This window comes from Chanos chanos, chromosome 5 (genome assembly GCF_902362185.1).
Source record: "Chanos chanos chromosome 5, fChaCha1.1, whole genome shotgun sequence".
Lineage (NCBI taxonomy): Eukaryota > Metazoa > Chordata > Actinopteri > Gonorynchiformes > Chanidae > Chanos > Chanos chanos.
The window spans coordinates 15,942,985-15,959,402 of NC_044499.1; the positions used below are offsets into that span (position 1 = coordinate 15,942,985).

The window sequence follows — 16,418 nt, forward strand, 5'->3', positions numbered from 1 at the left end:
TTACCTTTGATACATGTGAAAATGTCCTAATGCAACAGTCCAAATATCTAAGATTACATCTGACACTCAAGGCTCAAAATATCAGTGTTTTTGTCCCTACAGGTTTTGTTTTTTTTGCTATTGTTTTTTTTTTTCATAAACAGGCTCACTTAAGAAAATGGCTGCAGTATTCACACACAAAATAATCCAACCATTAAGAGAGCAGACCAACTGAAATGCAACAATAAAAGGAGTAATAAACCTCCCCATTGGAGCACGGTTATCATTACTTCACTTATAATATAATGATCAGAACAAATTAAGTCTCAAATAGATACCAGAACAGAATGTGATGCACCACGGCCAAAAGTTTACTCCAAACTGGAGAAGCATTTCAAAAAAGTTTATATTTCTCCACAAACAGAGAAGTAAGAGACATCTTGTACGATAAATCTTCCCCACCCCCCCCACACATAAAACAATGGTCATTTGAAAACTGCATCTCGTTAATGTAAGGCAGAATCTGGTAATCACAGTGACTCATTTTGATACGCTTCCTATGAGCACGTTCCATTAGAATCAGTAGTAAACTGAGTGTCATGTCTAGTGTACTGTATCTCAGTGACTCATTATATCAAGATCTACATGACTGCTATAGCTGGCAGCTGGTGCAAATGCCCTGCACTTTGAAAATAGTAAGATTGTGCTTATGTTGAACAGGTAACCATGCTGTTTTTGAATGTCTTATTGTCAAAATACCCATTCAGCACTGTGTGTATTTAAGTATCGTTTGTATGCATATTTAAATGTTTGCCCTACTAGTTTAACTTTTCCTGTGAGATAGCGAGGTCATTTTTCATGATTGTACAAGTTCTAATCAGCTCAGGGTTTCAGCTGATGTGGTACGTAGAGTCCTGTAGTGAGCTTTCATTTAACACAACGCATTAAGTGTTTAATTACTTTTCCTCATGTACATCCACCACGATTAGACTGAAGTGCCATTTTCCAATAATGACAATAAAATGGACGAAAACGAATCCATTAAATGCATAAATAATATGCATGTAGAATCTACAATGCACAACCGTAGATATTTTCCAGAACATTAGAGTTGGTTTAAATAAGCGTGAAGGGATATGTTAGAGCTGAGGCCTGCATAAAACTGAAGTGCCCTGTCGGTGGGGAGGGTTAACACTCCTATTCAAAACGTACTGGTCATAAGAGCGACATTATGACAAAAACAGTAAACAACATTATTTGGATTATACAAAAGGACTTTGAACGTGAATATAAAAATGTGCATAAACAAATATGACACACAACTACAGACAATTTTAACAAAAAAGGCATTTATCACTATGTCATTGGCAATGAGGGGGTCACGGATGTTTAGGAAAACAGAAAGGTTTTTGTGATCTACAGGAGGTGAGGCAAAGTCACAAATCTCACGTCCTAATTAGTGTTGAAGTATCTTCTCTGTTTGAAATTTAGGAAGTGTGCGTTTGTTGAGACTAGTGAATAAACGTATGTAGCATGGACTGGCAGCAGATCCAAGACGTTACTTTCACCCTTTTTTTTGGCAGCACTATCAGTTCCCCTATTATTTTTTTTCCTTCAGCAAAACTACGACAACGATCTGAAACTCTGGACTTTTAGTTTTAATTCCTAGATGGTTCTTAAGGGTGAGGGTAGGGTTTTGCGCTTGAATATGCTGGACACGTAGAGTCAGAAACTCTACATCCACACCACTACAACACCCCAATCCCGAGCGTGACCTGTCAACGCTGTGTACCTCAGGACTACAGCCTGTCCATCCGGAACGCGTCCTCTGTTGCCGGGTCGGCGAGTACCATGTCGGGGTCATTGAGCATGTGTAGGCCATCGAGTGTCAGAGGGTCTATTTTCAGTTCGTCTAACGGAAACTGTGAATCTGCATCAAAGCTGACATCACCGGCCAGAGAGCTGGACAGCTCTTTAGACAGACTCGGTGGAGACTCTCCTGACACTAAAATAAGAAACACACAGTTCCACACAGGTGACTATAAATATACATATGACATAACTCTTTCGTTCATTTTCATTTAAAAAAAAAAAAAAAAAAGGTAAAAAAGGAAACAATGTGTGAAATTGTGATGCACACAGACAGAACCGCTTCCTGTGATAATACCTGTGAGTATTATGTTGGGGATGTTGCCGTGGCTGTTGTTGTAGCCGTGTTGCTGGGCATCCTGCAGGTTACCGTGACTCCCGGTCAAGTTGAGCATTGAAGCTTGTGAGTAGTTGAGGGTTGAGCCATCACTGTACAGGCTGTTGGAGCTGATGGGATTCTCAAGCATGTTGAATTGCTCCAACTGGGGGATCAGAGGAGACTGGCTGATCGATTTGGTCAGTTAGGCAACCAACTACTCCACACTGCACAATCATAACTCAAAAATGATAAATGGCTATAGGGAAAATGCACGCAAAGGAAGACAGAACAGGGAATTTCAAAACGACTTTAAAAAATGTCTTTCTGTATGTTTCATATCTTTCAAGTGGCATTGTGTCCAAAGAGTACAATAAACAGCTAAAGGCTAAAGGTTTAAAACTGCCACTGGGCACAGAGTTTGACTGTGTTGGGACAGCACCAAAACCCTGAGGAGATCCGCCATTGATACAAAAGTATACAAGAGTCATCGATTACATAAAGCACCAAAAAGTTTAAGAGGTAGGTTACATCGGTAACATGTAGAAATCTTTTTTTTGGGGTAACTTCTCAGGCTGAAACAAATCCCGTGTTTAAGCAGTATTCAGAGGACTCCAGACTGACACCACGAGGTCATGTCATGAGTTTAATCTAAAATAAAATGAAAGCAAACAGACAACACAGAAGGACGACGGCGCTCACCTGCTGAGAGAGTGCACTAGTCTGTCTGGAGGACAGCTGCTGGTCATAGAAAGCGTCGCCAAAAACACTTCCAAGAATGGACGAGTGCTGAAACACAGGCATATTTCAGTCTTATTATGAAAACTGACTAATGAGCTCAAAACAGTACTTATGACTAATCAAACACTACAGAATGAGCCAAGAAACAGAGCTTATTTGCCACAGAACAGCTCATTAGAGAAAGCATGAATGTCTCCATAAATCACAAGGCCAGCTTCTGACACTGATGGAACATTTTTTATAGTTGGTGAAGTGCAAGTTTGTGTCTTCCTTAGGGATTTGAAAAGTGGTGGATTCATGTCACAAGACAGCATTAAAGAGTGTTTGAAACAATCAAAATGAAAATAGTTTGTTTACCTCTTTGCACAACATGAGAACTGAAGTCAAATAAAAATGTGCTATCTTCAGCTGCCCTGTTAGCGCCCGTCTTTATGGAGACAATGGAGAAAAAGCTGTCTGCAAATTGTGTGCAAAATGTTTTCATGCTCCAAGTGAGACTCCTCGTTTTCAGTTAAAAAACGTAACACACATTTACATTTTGGAGGTTTCGACAGAACTTGACGGGGATATAACATGCCAGTGCTCAATCAGAAATCCCTAAAAAATGTCATATTACATGACTAGCTCAGTTATGACATTGACACAGTCATCGTGACTTGTCACTTTAAATTCATTTATGGTGCAGGAGAAATGTGTTTGCACTAACTGTACCTTAACGATTTTAAACTCCATATGTACCTGTAGAACTATGCCTGACATCAGCATAACCTGCACGTTTCATAACCTGCACGTTTCACTCTCCCGTAATTTATTGTGTTAACTCGCTAATGTGTTCACAGTGCCCAGCCTTCAAGTTTAAAAATGCCACAGCTCAAAAACAGCTCTTCTCCTCCAGTGTAATTTAACCCCACCTCCAAATGGCTTATCAGTAAAAAAAAAAAAAATAAGGTGCCTGTACTGAGCTTTAAGTACAACAAGGGTATTTTTAATATACTTCAATAAAACCTACTTCAATCCAAAGAAACTGGATGCAGGCATTAGTTTAACGACTAAAGAGAAAAATCCTGCGTCGAAACACAAACACAGCAACTATTTCGATATAGTTGATCTTAATAGTTACTTTGATTTACTTCATATTAAAGTGGCTGTTCACATGGAAATGGCTGTTAGATCAGCAGCAGCAGTACCTACTCATTATATGTGAACCTGTAAACAGATCCTGTAGAAACCATGCTGTACATTGCAAGCTGTCATATTCACTGCAGCAGATATTAGGCACTTGACCAATGTTTTCTGTCACAACACAATATCAACAAAAGACTTGGCAAGCAATAGTCTGTGTGTGACAATGCACTAACAAGGAAAGCTAAGACGAAAAGCAAAAACAAACAAACAGACAAAAATAGTACTGTACAGAATTTTTGATCCATCCCCTGAATCTTTCCGTTCGATCAACATTATCTACAATAATCTGTGACTCACTGTTTAGGTCTAGGCACACAATCAAGATTCATAGGGGGGTGTAACAGCTAAACCATGATTCATTTCAATAGTTTCATATTGACAGCAAAGAAAGGTTTGACCAAAACATAAATCACATGTAATTGACTACATCACAGTTTATAAGGTTCAGTGACCGACAGGCTAACATTACGTAACAGCAGTCACACAGGTGAAAGGGCAGTGAAACCAAATAAGCCTACAGATCACATGTCAGCCTGAGACAATCAAAATGCCACGAAGAAAGCACACACAGAGAAGCTGTGAGGACCAGAGAGACTCACAGACACAATGGCGGTTGGTGACACAGGGAAACCGGGCAGAGAATTTGGGTGGTTGCTACATACAAAACAAACTACAGAGAGGTAGCGGGGTTGTGTCACCCTTACTTGAGGCGAGCCCCCGGGGGAGAAGCCTTGATTGGAGACTGGAGAGGTGGGAGACTGATTGGCAGAAGAGCCCACCCTACAGCGGTACTGCTGGAGGGAGGTACCCAATACAGGTCAATATAAGTAGACTGACACAGCCTCATTAAGCCACCTCAGAAAGGAATGTGTTTATGACATTACAGGAAACTCATGGCAAACGTCCCATGTTCATGTGAACAAATGATCTTTTGCTAATCCTATGGTCGTTCTTGAGCAACAGCCCAAGTTCAAACAATAATAAAATACAGGAAAATAATTCATAAATTAGCAGAGTTTACTAGCATTCAGCTAAATTCTCAAGCAACATCACAGTGAGGAAAAGTGAAACAAAAAGAGCACTCTTTCAAGGCACCTGTTCTTGCAATAAAAGCCAACAATGAAATACAATAAAGATGGTTCTCAGAGAATTTTCAACAAAAAAACACATTATCCTTGAAATATGTGTGATGTTAAGATCAGAATGTTTTCCAAGTGTCAAATTTCCGGACTCTATCTCCATCCACAGAGATGAGCCTCCTATTACAACAGCTCAGCTCTGGATCTTTGTGCACTAAATCAAAAACAGTACCATTCATTCATGGTTGATTTGATTTGTGTCTGAATAAGAAGAAACGTGAAAGTAACTAATATGAAGTTTTTACAACGTTTAACCATAATTGCATGGACTTTAGAAATTAGAGCCCTATTGATCCAAATTATCCACAAGGGATACATTTGACATCAAGCCACTTTTCCAAATTAAACACAACCTCACAATAATCAGCTACAATTCACCATCCTGGTAAACAATACCACACCCATTATGAGGCTTTCAATGTAAGAACTAAGTCATCAAATTGAGCCTTCATTTTAGCTCTAACACATGAAACTACAATGCACAAGTACCCAAAGTTTAAAAAAAAAAATTCTGAATTGGATTGTGGTAGTTACTTACTGAGTAAATGTTAATGCCAGATGTCTGTGTCTGGCTCGCTGGGGTTGACTGAGGCAGTGTGGAGGCTGTGGTGATGGATAGCGGAGGCAGCTGGACCAGTCTGGCCAATCCGGCACCTTGTTGCTGTTGCTGCTGCTGCTGCTGCTGGTGCTGCTGCTCCTGGGGTGTCTGCTGCAGCTGGACACCGCCGACTGTTTGTGTCTGAGCGGGCGGCTGGCTGAAGAAGGCATACTGAGCTAGCTGCTGTTCTAACGTCATGGCATCGATCGTCACGGCCTGACAAAGAACGATTCAACGTGAGAAGTGTGGCGAAGCGCAGCCACAGCTTTCGCCTATTTGGTTTTTTCCCGTTAATTGTTTTAGAGATGTGCAGGGGAAGGACAGAGCCTGCTGCTGTGTTAGGGAGGAGAAGGTTGAACAAGACAGGGATGCAGTACCTGTGCGAGAGAGAGCGGAGGGGACAGGGTTGGGGAAAGCTGCTGGAGAGCCTGGTGCTGCTGGGCATCAGCATTCAGAATGAGAGGAACGATGCCGTCTTGCCGCCGCTGGACTGTCACTGTCACTGGGGGCTGTGAGGATGTGACGCCTGCTAAGACACAAAAGAGGCACGTTATCTCATGCCGTGCACTCTTATTAAAGGAAATTACATTCGAAAAATACTGTTTTTAACGAAAAATAATGTCTTTTTAACCACATACAATGAAACTGTTTAAACTGGGATACTAAATGGTATGAGGTGTCGGTTGGGATGCTTCATTTTACACATTGAGATAAGGCAGCAGAGCCTCAGATATCTATTGGAACTAGATCTACATTAGACTTTATAAGAAAAAAAACAAGATACACAACTGGAAATAAGCGAAAACTAAACTTATACAGGTTTGCAAAACATGATGTCTGATGTGTCCGCAACATCCTTTTCAAGCTACTCCCTTGACTGCGGTTACCCAAGTGGATGTGCTCTTCTGTTAGCAGAGTGGAATTACCTTGGCTGGCAGAGCTCAGGCCCATGTGACTGTGGATGTTTGTCAGGTTGCCAGTGCTGTTGGATACACTGAGAGAGGCGGCAGCATCTTCAGGGTCCAGAGGAGTGGGCAGCGGTGGAGGAAACTGGATGTTTGTTAGGTCGGGCAGCGAGCCACCCGTGTTGTGTGTAGCTGGGATCAGTGATGTAGTCATCTCCTGATCAGGAGATGGAAATATGCTGAGAATAAAAAAAGAAAGCATCACTCGTAATTAATAGTGTAAACATCTGACAGCCCATCGAAGTCTCTGGACATGTCTGAGCTGTTTTTGGGGAATTCAGTCTCATAGCAGATTATGCTTTGACTTAGTCTGTCTGCCTACAGTATAAGATCTGACTGTCCACAGCCAACAAGGATGAGGTCTCATCCTCAGCCTCTCAGCGATAAGAGCTATAATTAAAGCAAGTATGTGTGGATGTGATGAATATCACAGCATTTTTTAACCAATGCTTGTAAGATACAGACACAAATGAACTTAAGTACTAAAGTACTATTCACTGAAGCTCAAACACTGAAAATACATCTATGCCACTTCAGTCTACATCTCCAGTCCACGGTGTCACCCAGAATAAATTCGAAAGTAAAACACATCCCCTTACATAAATGATTTTATCTTCTTTGGAATCTCTCCTAAATTACTACAGAGACTGAACACATCACAACATTGATATATTTAGAAGCTAAAGAACTTACTTGATTCCCGGAACCTTACATGACTTAGGCCTAGATGACACATTCTGGGAGACAAAGAAAATACATTTATGTCAAGACCTCTTTAGCTCCTCATTCAAACAGTCAACACACCTCTAGTTCAATAAAGACACTTCGGTGGTTTACTAAAGTAGACCCAGCATTCATCCTTTCCGATACAACGTTACCTGACCCATAAGTTAGTTGATTTTAATTCGTTTACAGTCGTAACTGAATTGAACAGCTAAGTGAGCCACGGATTTTCACAAAATAGTTGCTGCCAAATCAGTCTGTGTCAGTCTGCGTGGGATGGGATTATAAAATAAAATCAAATTCATTATTCATCAAATTAATCATTAATTACCTTCTTGTTATCCCAGATATGTTTCTGAGCATCCTTATCTATGTCAGATTTTGTCTCCTCTGCTCCTGGCACTGTCAGTAGAAGAACTGAAAGAGGAGGTGTGAGGAAAACAAAACAGTAAAAATTGCCATTTAGATTAATTACTGTATCATTCTGTTTCTACAGCAGAGTCAATGTGGTAGAATCAGCCATTAGGAGACGTGTACGACGGAAAGTGCTAGAAGTGCTAAGGGATCCTAATTAAACCCAATACAGACAAATCAATAAATGGAGCACCACCTATGGCAACTGTGAATCATAACTGCTCTTTTAAAACTGTATATTTAGTGTCAAAGCTGCGAAGGATCACTGGCAATTCAATTCAAGATCTATTAGCATTGGTAACAAAACTACCAGCTGGTTACCATATTAATAAATAATTGCTCCATGCTATTTATATGTAGTACAAAGTGATTTTGAATTACAAATAATGTAAGCTAAAAAGCAGTTCCGCCAACTCTAGTACCAGATCTAGATTGAAACAACGGATCATCCGCATAGGGGCGGATTAATATCTCAGTAAGAACTACATCAGAATGTGGTATCAAAGCCTGGGATACGAAAGAGTCAAACAGCAAAGCAACGAGAAACGGTCCATATTTCAAAAGAAAATATTTGAAATCATCAGATAAGATATGACAGTTTCATCCATAATTCATCAACCTCGTTTTGGCTGTAAGTCTTGTGATCCTCCTGCAAACGTGTCTTGTGGCGCAGGGTTCAAAGTGCTCTGATGCAAAGCGGAGTCCGAGTTAGTTCTGAAGCACAGAGACATTACAACAAGTGAACATCAGCTTTTCAAAAAAAATACGTACGTCATATTATGTTTCAAAGTGAAGTTACAATGTACACTCATACATATACTGTGCAATAACAAAGAAATGATATGCATCTGTGAAGCGCGAAAAGATTCAAAAGTGTTTTAGTCTGAAATCAATTCTCCCTTTTTTGTGTGCGTCGTGTGCTTTTGCAACTGCTGGCGTGTACAAACACTTTGGTGTGCGACTGAAAAATGACCAGTGATTCTTACCTTCTCCAGCTGGTGTCGGGAGGTGGTGACAGATACACAGAGCCATATGGACAGCTGTCAATGTGAAACTAAAAGTTAAGGACTGAAAATTCAACTTAATGTCGTATCTGCATACAGTCAGTGTGGCTCAATGATGGAGAGGATTACAGATAATAAAGTTAATCAAAGTGCACATGTCACGTTATATCTAATAAGGCACATTCCAAAAAGGATATCTGGCGGCCATGTTTGTCCACAGAGAGTGGTCTGCGGTGTGGTGATGTTATGCGGCTCCTGTCCCTGTAGACTCTGTCCACTAAGCCGTGGTGTCGGTTTGTTCTGCTTGTGTCCATCCCTGAATTTGGAAAAGGGGTCTGGCGAATACCAACAAACAGAACATTACAGATACACAATACTGATGACCCATACCTGCAAACACAACCTAAATATCCGTGAAGATATACAATCATATACCAGTTAAAGCGTCTACAACTGATTTTAACCTCACCTGGAAAGGTAGGTCAACCGTGCTATTTCCAATCTGATTGACGTTGGGCAGTGAGCCTCCATAGTACTGGCCCCGATTTTGTCCAAGCTGTAAATACTGGGTCTTCTGTAACTGTAACTTTGTTTTGAAGGGGGGAAAATGAGTCAAAAGTGGACTAGTAAAGATATAAAGACACCCACTTTCTGTCATCAGTGGGACTCTATTCACAAGATTACAACACCAAATGTATGATCTGGTGGAATGAGATTTGAGGCTTGATTCTCCAGAAAGTCTGACATATGAAGATGAACTGACTGCACCATATTCCACCAACAGAGAAAAGATACTACAATACTACTGGTATAACAAACAAGGAAATCAGTAATATGGGATAGATCAGTAACATGTCAAGATAACAAATATTGTTGCAAATATATAACAAATCATTTAATGCAATGTCTATATTATACAAAATGTGTTACTAATATCAGACAGCAGCTTTCTGTCTTTATGCATCCCATGTTACAGTTTACATGCTCAGACCCTTTAAGTGTGAATTTATCACCAGCAGTTGTTGACATGCCAACACATTGCTTCTTAATTTTTCTGAGAGAGATATAACAACAAACATTACACTGTGAGAAACGTATTTAATAAAGAGCTATGGCAACATTTGAGTCATTTGTGTGATTGGACTTTATATCCGATATTTTAAAAAGGAGAAGCAATCAGCTTTTATATAAATTTCATTTCTTATCATTCTTAACGCTAAATTATTTATCTTGAATATTACGGTTCATTTGGAGCAAACTTTACCATAGCTGATAAAACTACAGGTATAGGTAAAGGTACCCTAATATTCTCAATATCTAATTTAATATAATAATGATCTAATTCCCTGCCTCACTGAAATGATACTTTAGGACATGAGGTTACTGCAGTGTTTGTCCACTTAACGCACAATAAGACACATTACGTTGATGACAGTTTATCATTAGGTATCATGTGGCTGCAGGTAAACGTGAACTTCCATATTTGGAACAGCTTCATAAGTTAAAATCTTATTATGATCTACTCTGGGAAATGTTCAGTATCTTGAATGAACCGTCCACTACATTGCACGACTACACCTTTCGGTCCGTTGCACAACACAGGTTTCCGTTTGTTGCACAAGCGTCACCTCGCAAGTGGGCTTTATTTCACATTTCTGTGTGGTTTCGTTACCCCAACCACGTATTCTGAAGCACCCTGATCCATACAATAACTGCAGGGATGCGATCTGTCAAACATACATGCAGACTCCATCCTTTAGCTAGCAAAGGGTGAACAGGGGTTTACACGCATCTAGTTGCATACGAAAACACGTTTAGCAAGGATTAGTCCTGGAATCGGTTTAATAATGAAACAGTTTGGCAAATCTGCTAAAACAGCACTTGCTAAAATCTACTTCAACGATTACAGCAAGATTTGTGCAGTGTTTGTTATTGTTTACCTCATCAGTCTCTGTGCACGTCGTTGCTAGCTAACCGCATAGATTCTGCTATATGAACCAAAGCTAGTTAGGTCTGCTGTCATGAAACAAAAACATACTCGCTTACCCGCGCTGCCCTGGTAATACTGAGATCTTTCATCACCTCCTCGAAAGCTGCAGTTTCTTCGGCTTGTTTTTGGTTGTGAAGAGCGATTTTCTCGCTAAATTTTCGAGGATTGTTTGAGGTCGCCATATTTAACTCTTCCCTGTTACCCTTTCCTACAACGAGACGCAGCGTGCCCACGTCTGTGCGCGTGGGCGTAGTTGACACGCACATCTGGAACGCCCGCATACTGCCTCCTTTTACTCTCAGGTTTGACTGGAGAGAGCGACGAAATTGTGAGGGTACTGTCTTGTGGCGTCCGTCTAAATACTTTTATTGACTATTATTTACTAACTGTCTACTTTGAACCAGTACATCTTCCTCCATAGTCTATGTGTTTGACCTTCAATGTGACAGCACACTCTCAGGGACCAGTGACCAATAATGTAATAATCTGCAAAAACTGAATTCCTAACCTATTGCTAGATGCTCAGGTACCTGAAACAAGTCGCGTTTTTGAATGGTCCCAGTATAGCAGTGGGAGCCGGAAAAATCATAATAACTGTAAATAATCGCATTTGTAAAATATGAGTAGGTTTTTATACAAAAAATCTCAAGGTTATCTTTTCAACAATTGAGGCCAAAGATGCATATTGAGCTGCAGGCACTAGCAGCAGAATGAAACAATAGTCAGTTTCATCCACAATTCAGACTGGTTCAAATAAATTATCTGTAAAGTAACCAAGGTAACCACTGAAAAAACATCTTATACCTGGGCTGCTGGAGGACTTTATGTGGTATTTGCTGTCATTTCAGACTGCTCTTGAGAAACCTTGAAGTTCATTGTCAGTGAAAAGACTATTTAAAACAGAGAAAATACAACAATCAACATGTTGGTCTACAAGTTTCTTTTCTTTCTTTTTTTTCCTGGTATCTTGTTAACCTCAAATCAAGAAAAGTCCATTGAGCATTTAATGGATTTTTATGAAATATAAACATTATATTAACACAGTCATTTGGCCTCTACTTCACGTGACTTATATGCAAATAAGATATTGTAAAAATGACACAAAGTGGACCTATACTGAATATCAACATTTTTGTACGATTCTATCTCTGATTTGATAAGGTTGTACAACGGTAGCTGTGGTCTTAATGGTTTTACCATGCTCTTGTGTGTGTCATACTTTGTCAAAGGCCAACACCAGGGGGGGACATATGTTCAGGTTTACAAATGAAGCTTAGTGGTGTTACTGCACTGCTTAAGACTGCACGTTTTTCTGTCCATGCACAGTGGTGTGGGATTTGTTAATTTACCATAAAGACGGATTCCAAGATGTACTATGCCCCAAATGACTTAAGTAGTTCTTTGAGAAAGACTGTTTGCTTCAGGGACTTCTTGGTAACCTTGTCTGACGCTTGCGTTTGCGTCCTGTTGCATTAGCAGATTATCTGTGATAGTGAGATAAAAGTTCAAAAAGATCCTATCTGGGTTCCTCTTTTTTAACTTTGTATGTCATGTAGACATTAAAACAAGGTCAGCAAGTTTTAAAATTAATATTGTGAATGACTGCACATTTGTCCTCTTCATTAAGGCTGTACGCCATCGGGATATTTCAGTGGAGTTTTACAAATGATCAGTTTTGAGTCTTATGATATGAGAAGTCTTTGGAAAAGATTTATTTAAATATTGGATGATTTAATTGAGATCAAATTAATGAGCTGTTTGGAAACCACCGTTTCATAAGGGGTGGTGAAATGTATGTATTTTGTGATCTGTTAAGGAAATGCTCATTATGCTATGATAATAGTGCCTTTTGTATACGTAGAGATACATATATGTTAAATTATCTCTTTATTTATGTCATGTCATAAAGTGGAAGTGAACATACATGAAAATCAAATATAACATATACTGATATCTAATCTGCTTTGCATTCAACATATTTGAAAGGTAACAAGATCTTAGCACATTAAGTGTACACTCTTACAGTCTGTATCAGCAGAGTCCCTCCTCATATTATTATTAATGCATTTTATTTCTACAAAGATAAACTCTGTATTCTCTGTATAGCTGTCCATACTATGGCTAACAAACTTCTAATTTTTTCCCCCTTTTTTTTTTTCTTTTTTACATAAGTGTGATCGCATTAACTGCTGTAACCTAAGCATTGCAACTTTATTCACAAGTTGCAGTGATACTCAGTGGTGGAATGTTTACAGGAAGAGCGTGACTCTTATTTCCCAGGTTGCACAGTTTGAAAGTTAAAAGCAGAACTTCAGAAATGCTTGCAGTATACTGGGGATTTGGACAGCTGCTTGATCCTTTCTGCTGTAGAACTGAATCTGAAGACACATTTGACTCATAGTGCCTGGTGAGTGATCAATAAAATCTGTCAAAGTTTGTTTTATTTCATTTTCATAGTACTGTCAGTGGATACTTGTATTAGAGTGGTATTGCAGTAACTAATATTGACTAATATTAATCTCTAAAACAGAATTTCTCTACCACATGTACCTACAGGCAATGTCTTCAACTACACCACAGCAAAACACTTCAACTACAACATACGAAACAGAGAGCCATTCTTTTGTTGGACTTGTTGTTGGTTTGCCTCTTCTCTTTGTGGCGTTGGTAGTGATCGCGGTGGTATTGACTGTATACTTTCGGCGGAAGAAATCGGTAAAGCTTACACAGTCGGATAAATTCAAGGTCACAGATAACAACCAAGATAATCCAAAGGAATCTCCATACACTGGATTTGTTGGAAGTCATCAGCTAACTCCACAGAGCCCAGTCTATGAAAATATTCACCACAAACCATTCAATCTGTCATCACCTCATCAGTCTGCTATGTCAGAGGAGCATGGAAACAGGTATAATACAGTATAAATATATACAGTACCCTGAAGTATTGAACCTAGTGGTGGCACTTATGCAACAGATAGTTCCCTAAGGGCAATGCACTTGGTTTGTACTCTGCCTGTGTTGGAAGTTGCCTTAGGTAAAAGCTAAATGAATACATTTAATGTAATGTAAATGTAAAAAAAAAAGGCCATTTTCTTGTTCTTTCACCCGATTGTTCTATTGTGATAATGAATTATACTTTTGAGAGCAGAATGTGAGGCAATTGCAGAGTTTCCCATTTTGCACTGTTGTGTAATCTAACTGTGGCATAACGACAGTGTAGCAATTTTCTACTGTGAAATTCTGTAAAGTAATTCACTGTGAGAAGAAGGAACGTTATTTTGCTCGCATATACTATGCAAGCATTAAAATTCATAGTAAAGGTAAATTTGTTAAAAGTTATAAAAAATTCAGAGTTTAAAAAAGCAATTACTGTCCCAGTCCCTGAAAGTACATTACTGCTATCATATCTTAGCAACCACTCAATGGTGTTTCCCATGTTTTTCCATGACAGGTCATACACCGTACCCGGTGAGCTGTACATGCCATGTGATTCACAAGATGATGCAATTTACAGCAATGATCACACGTTCAACCACTTTACAGAGCCAAGTCACTCAGAAGAGGACATCTACATTGTGCCAGATGCTTGAATTACTCATTAGCTATGGTTAGAAAACATCCTTGTCTTTTTGTCTTTTTGTAGGTTTACCGGTGAGTTGGTTGGTTGATTGGTTGGTTGGTTGGTTGGTTGGCAAAAGAAATGTTTGATATGTATATAGTAATTTTTCTCAGAAGCCTGTACAGATGATGATTTTAGTAATACTTTTGGTGAGAGACAACAACAGGAAGAACCATTAGTTTATTTATTTAAGACATTGTTACTTACTCAGTTTTAAGGGGAAAATTCAGAACATATATATTCTTCCTTGGTAAAAACAACTATACATGTAATGTTTTGAGACTAACTTGTATAACCTGAGTCATACATTTAAAAAAAAAAAAAAATTAATGGGTAATAAAATTGCTGAGAGGCCATTTTAGTTCCTTTTCTCGATTGATTAAAAGAAAGTGAAAGACTTGCGTTTTGTTCTTACAGGGTTTCCATAGTGTTGACAGCCTTTTGAGAACACAGTTTTTGTCTAGCATGCCACACTAACAGTGAGATATGGAAAGCCATTTATGTTAATAATAGACTGAAAGGGAAAAGAAATTCAACTTCTAGTGCCACCCAACTGTCCAGTACAAAGTAATGGCTGCTATTTTTGTGTCACTGTCAGTAAAGAACTTTAATTCAAAGAAATGTTCCTTGGTCAATTTGTTTTGAGGCCTATGATGAGGGAACTAGTTTTAAGCCACTGTCATTATGACTGTTTTCACTAATGTCTGAATAAAAAAAAAATGTGAAAAAGAGAACACGTTGCCTTTGACCTAGTAACAGAGTAAACAGACAAAGATTCAAACCAAATTCACTGCAGTTGTATCCTGATATCTAACTGCTTTTTTTAAAATATTGCATAAGATTCATTTTTTTGTAATGTATATTAAGATGTATAATTAAGTGTGTAATTAAGACTTCTAAGAGAGAGATAAGTATCGTAATGTGACATCTGCTTGTTTGTTAGCTGCTGAAGAGTTGACTTGAATCTATTGTATGGATTCCATTAAAATTTTGTTAAAATGAGGTATAGTTCATCCTTGCTGGATAGCAAAAAGATCCACAATTGTTGATGTTGAACCACTTCCTGAACAGTGTCCCATCCACACAGCTCTTGTGCTGATAGAAGTATAACATGCAGGTCTTTTTCTGCATGCCAGGAAACAGATTTTCTTTGATTTATAGCAGTCAGCAACATAATAAACAGTTCTATGTTAGCGGTCATACTGCTCAGTATTGCAAATACTATTTCAAATACTGTCTGTAATACAGAACAAGTACAATGGAAGGTGAATGGACTTATTTAATTTGTTCCTAAATGGTTGTTCCAATTAGGATATTGTTATGACTGGAAAGGGAAGCTAGATGCATTTGCCGAATATGTTTATTTAATCACAATCCAAGATCCAAACCACAAGACAGGCAAAGTTATGTACATAAAGATTGGTCTACTGCTGGCAAGGCAAGGAATCAAAACCAAGAGAACAGACAAGGGTACGAACAATGAAAACTAGGAACCAGGAATTACATGAGTTGGTATGTTCACTGAAGCAAAAGTCCTCACGAATGACAATGAGGGAATCTGTACTATTTCCATACAGTTTAAAGAGCAAATGAACATTGAACAGTTGTGCATGATTATCTAATAATAAGTCGAATTAACCAATTATCAATAAGCTGCTGAAGATGATCACTGGTAGGTTGAGGCAGAGACAGAGGTGTGACAGGTGGACAGGTGTGCATAGGTGGACATTGTCTTATATTTAAAGATAGTGTGATATATCGCACAGAGTAGATCATGTGAGAACCCTTTGTTGGATAGCATACTTACACTATGGATAGACCAAAGTATATTGACCAACACTCTGGACATTTTACAGCATTGACCTTGTTACCT

The 16,418-nt window shown here is 38.9% G+C and overlaps 1 protein-coding gene across 1 annotated transcript; it reads right to left on the reverse strand.

Annotated features, from left to right (window-relative positions):
* Window positions 1–1,284: 1,284 nt before the first annotated feature.
* crtc1a (CREB regulated transcription coactivator 1a) lies at window positions 1,285–11,105 on the reverse strand. Its single transcript, XM_030774173.1, has 14 exons — window positions 10,980–11,105; window positions 9,403–9,519; window positions 9,131–9,268; window positions 8,916–8,977; window positions 8,549–8,643; window positions 7,847–7,932; window positions 7,486–7,529; window positions 6,754–6,971; window positions 6,205–6,353; window positions 5,768–6,043; window positions 4,795–4,884; window positions 2,867–2,953; window positions 2,147–2,330; window positions 1,285–1,984 (listed from the first exon to the last, which is right to left on the reverse strand). The coding sequence occupies exons 1-14, from the start codon at window positions 11,103–11,105 to the stop codon at window positions 1,779–1,781; spliced, it is 1,878 nt and encodes a 625-aa protein (XP_030630033.1). The 3' UTR covers window positions 1,285–1,778.
* Window positions 11,106–16,418: the final 5,313 nt, after the last annotated feature.

Excerpts from the sequence above, each read along its gene's own strand:
- crtc1a (XM_030774173.1), bottom strand. The coding sequence starts at position 11,105 with ATGGCGACCTCAAACAATCCTCGAAAATTTAGCGAGAAAATCGCTCTT. Across the intron at positions 6,044-6,204 it reads CTCCGCTCTCTCTCGCACAG|GCCGTGACGATCGATGCCAT; the intron begins GTACTGCATCCC and ends GTTCTTTGTCAG. Across the intron at positions 2,954-4,794 it reads CCCCCGGGGGCTCGCCTCAA|CACTCGTCCATTCTTGGAAG; the intron begins GTAAGGGTGACA and ends CCTGTGTTTCAG.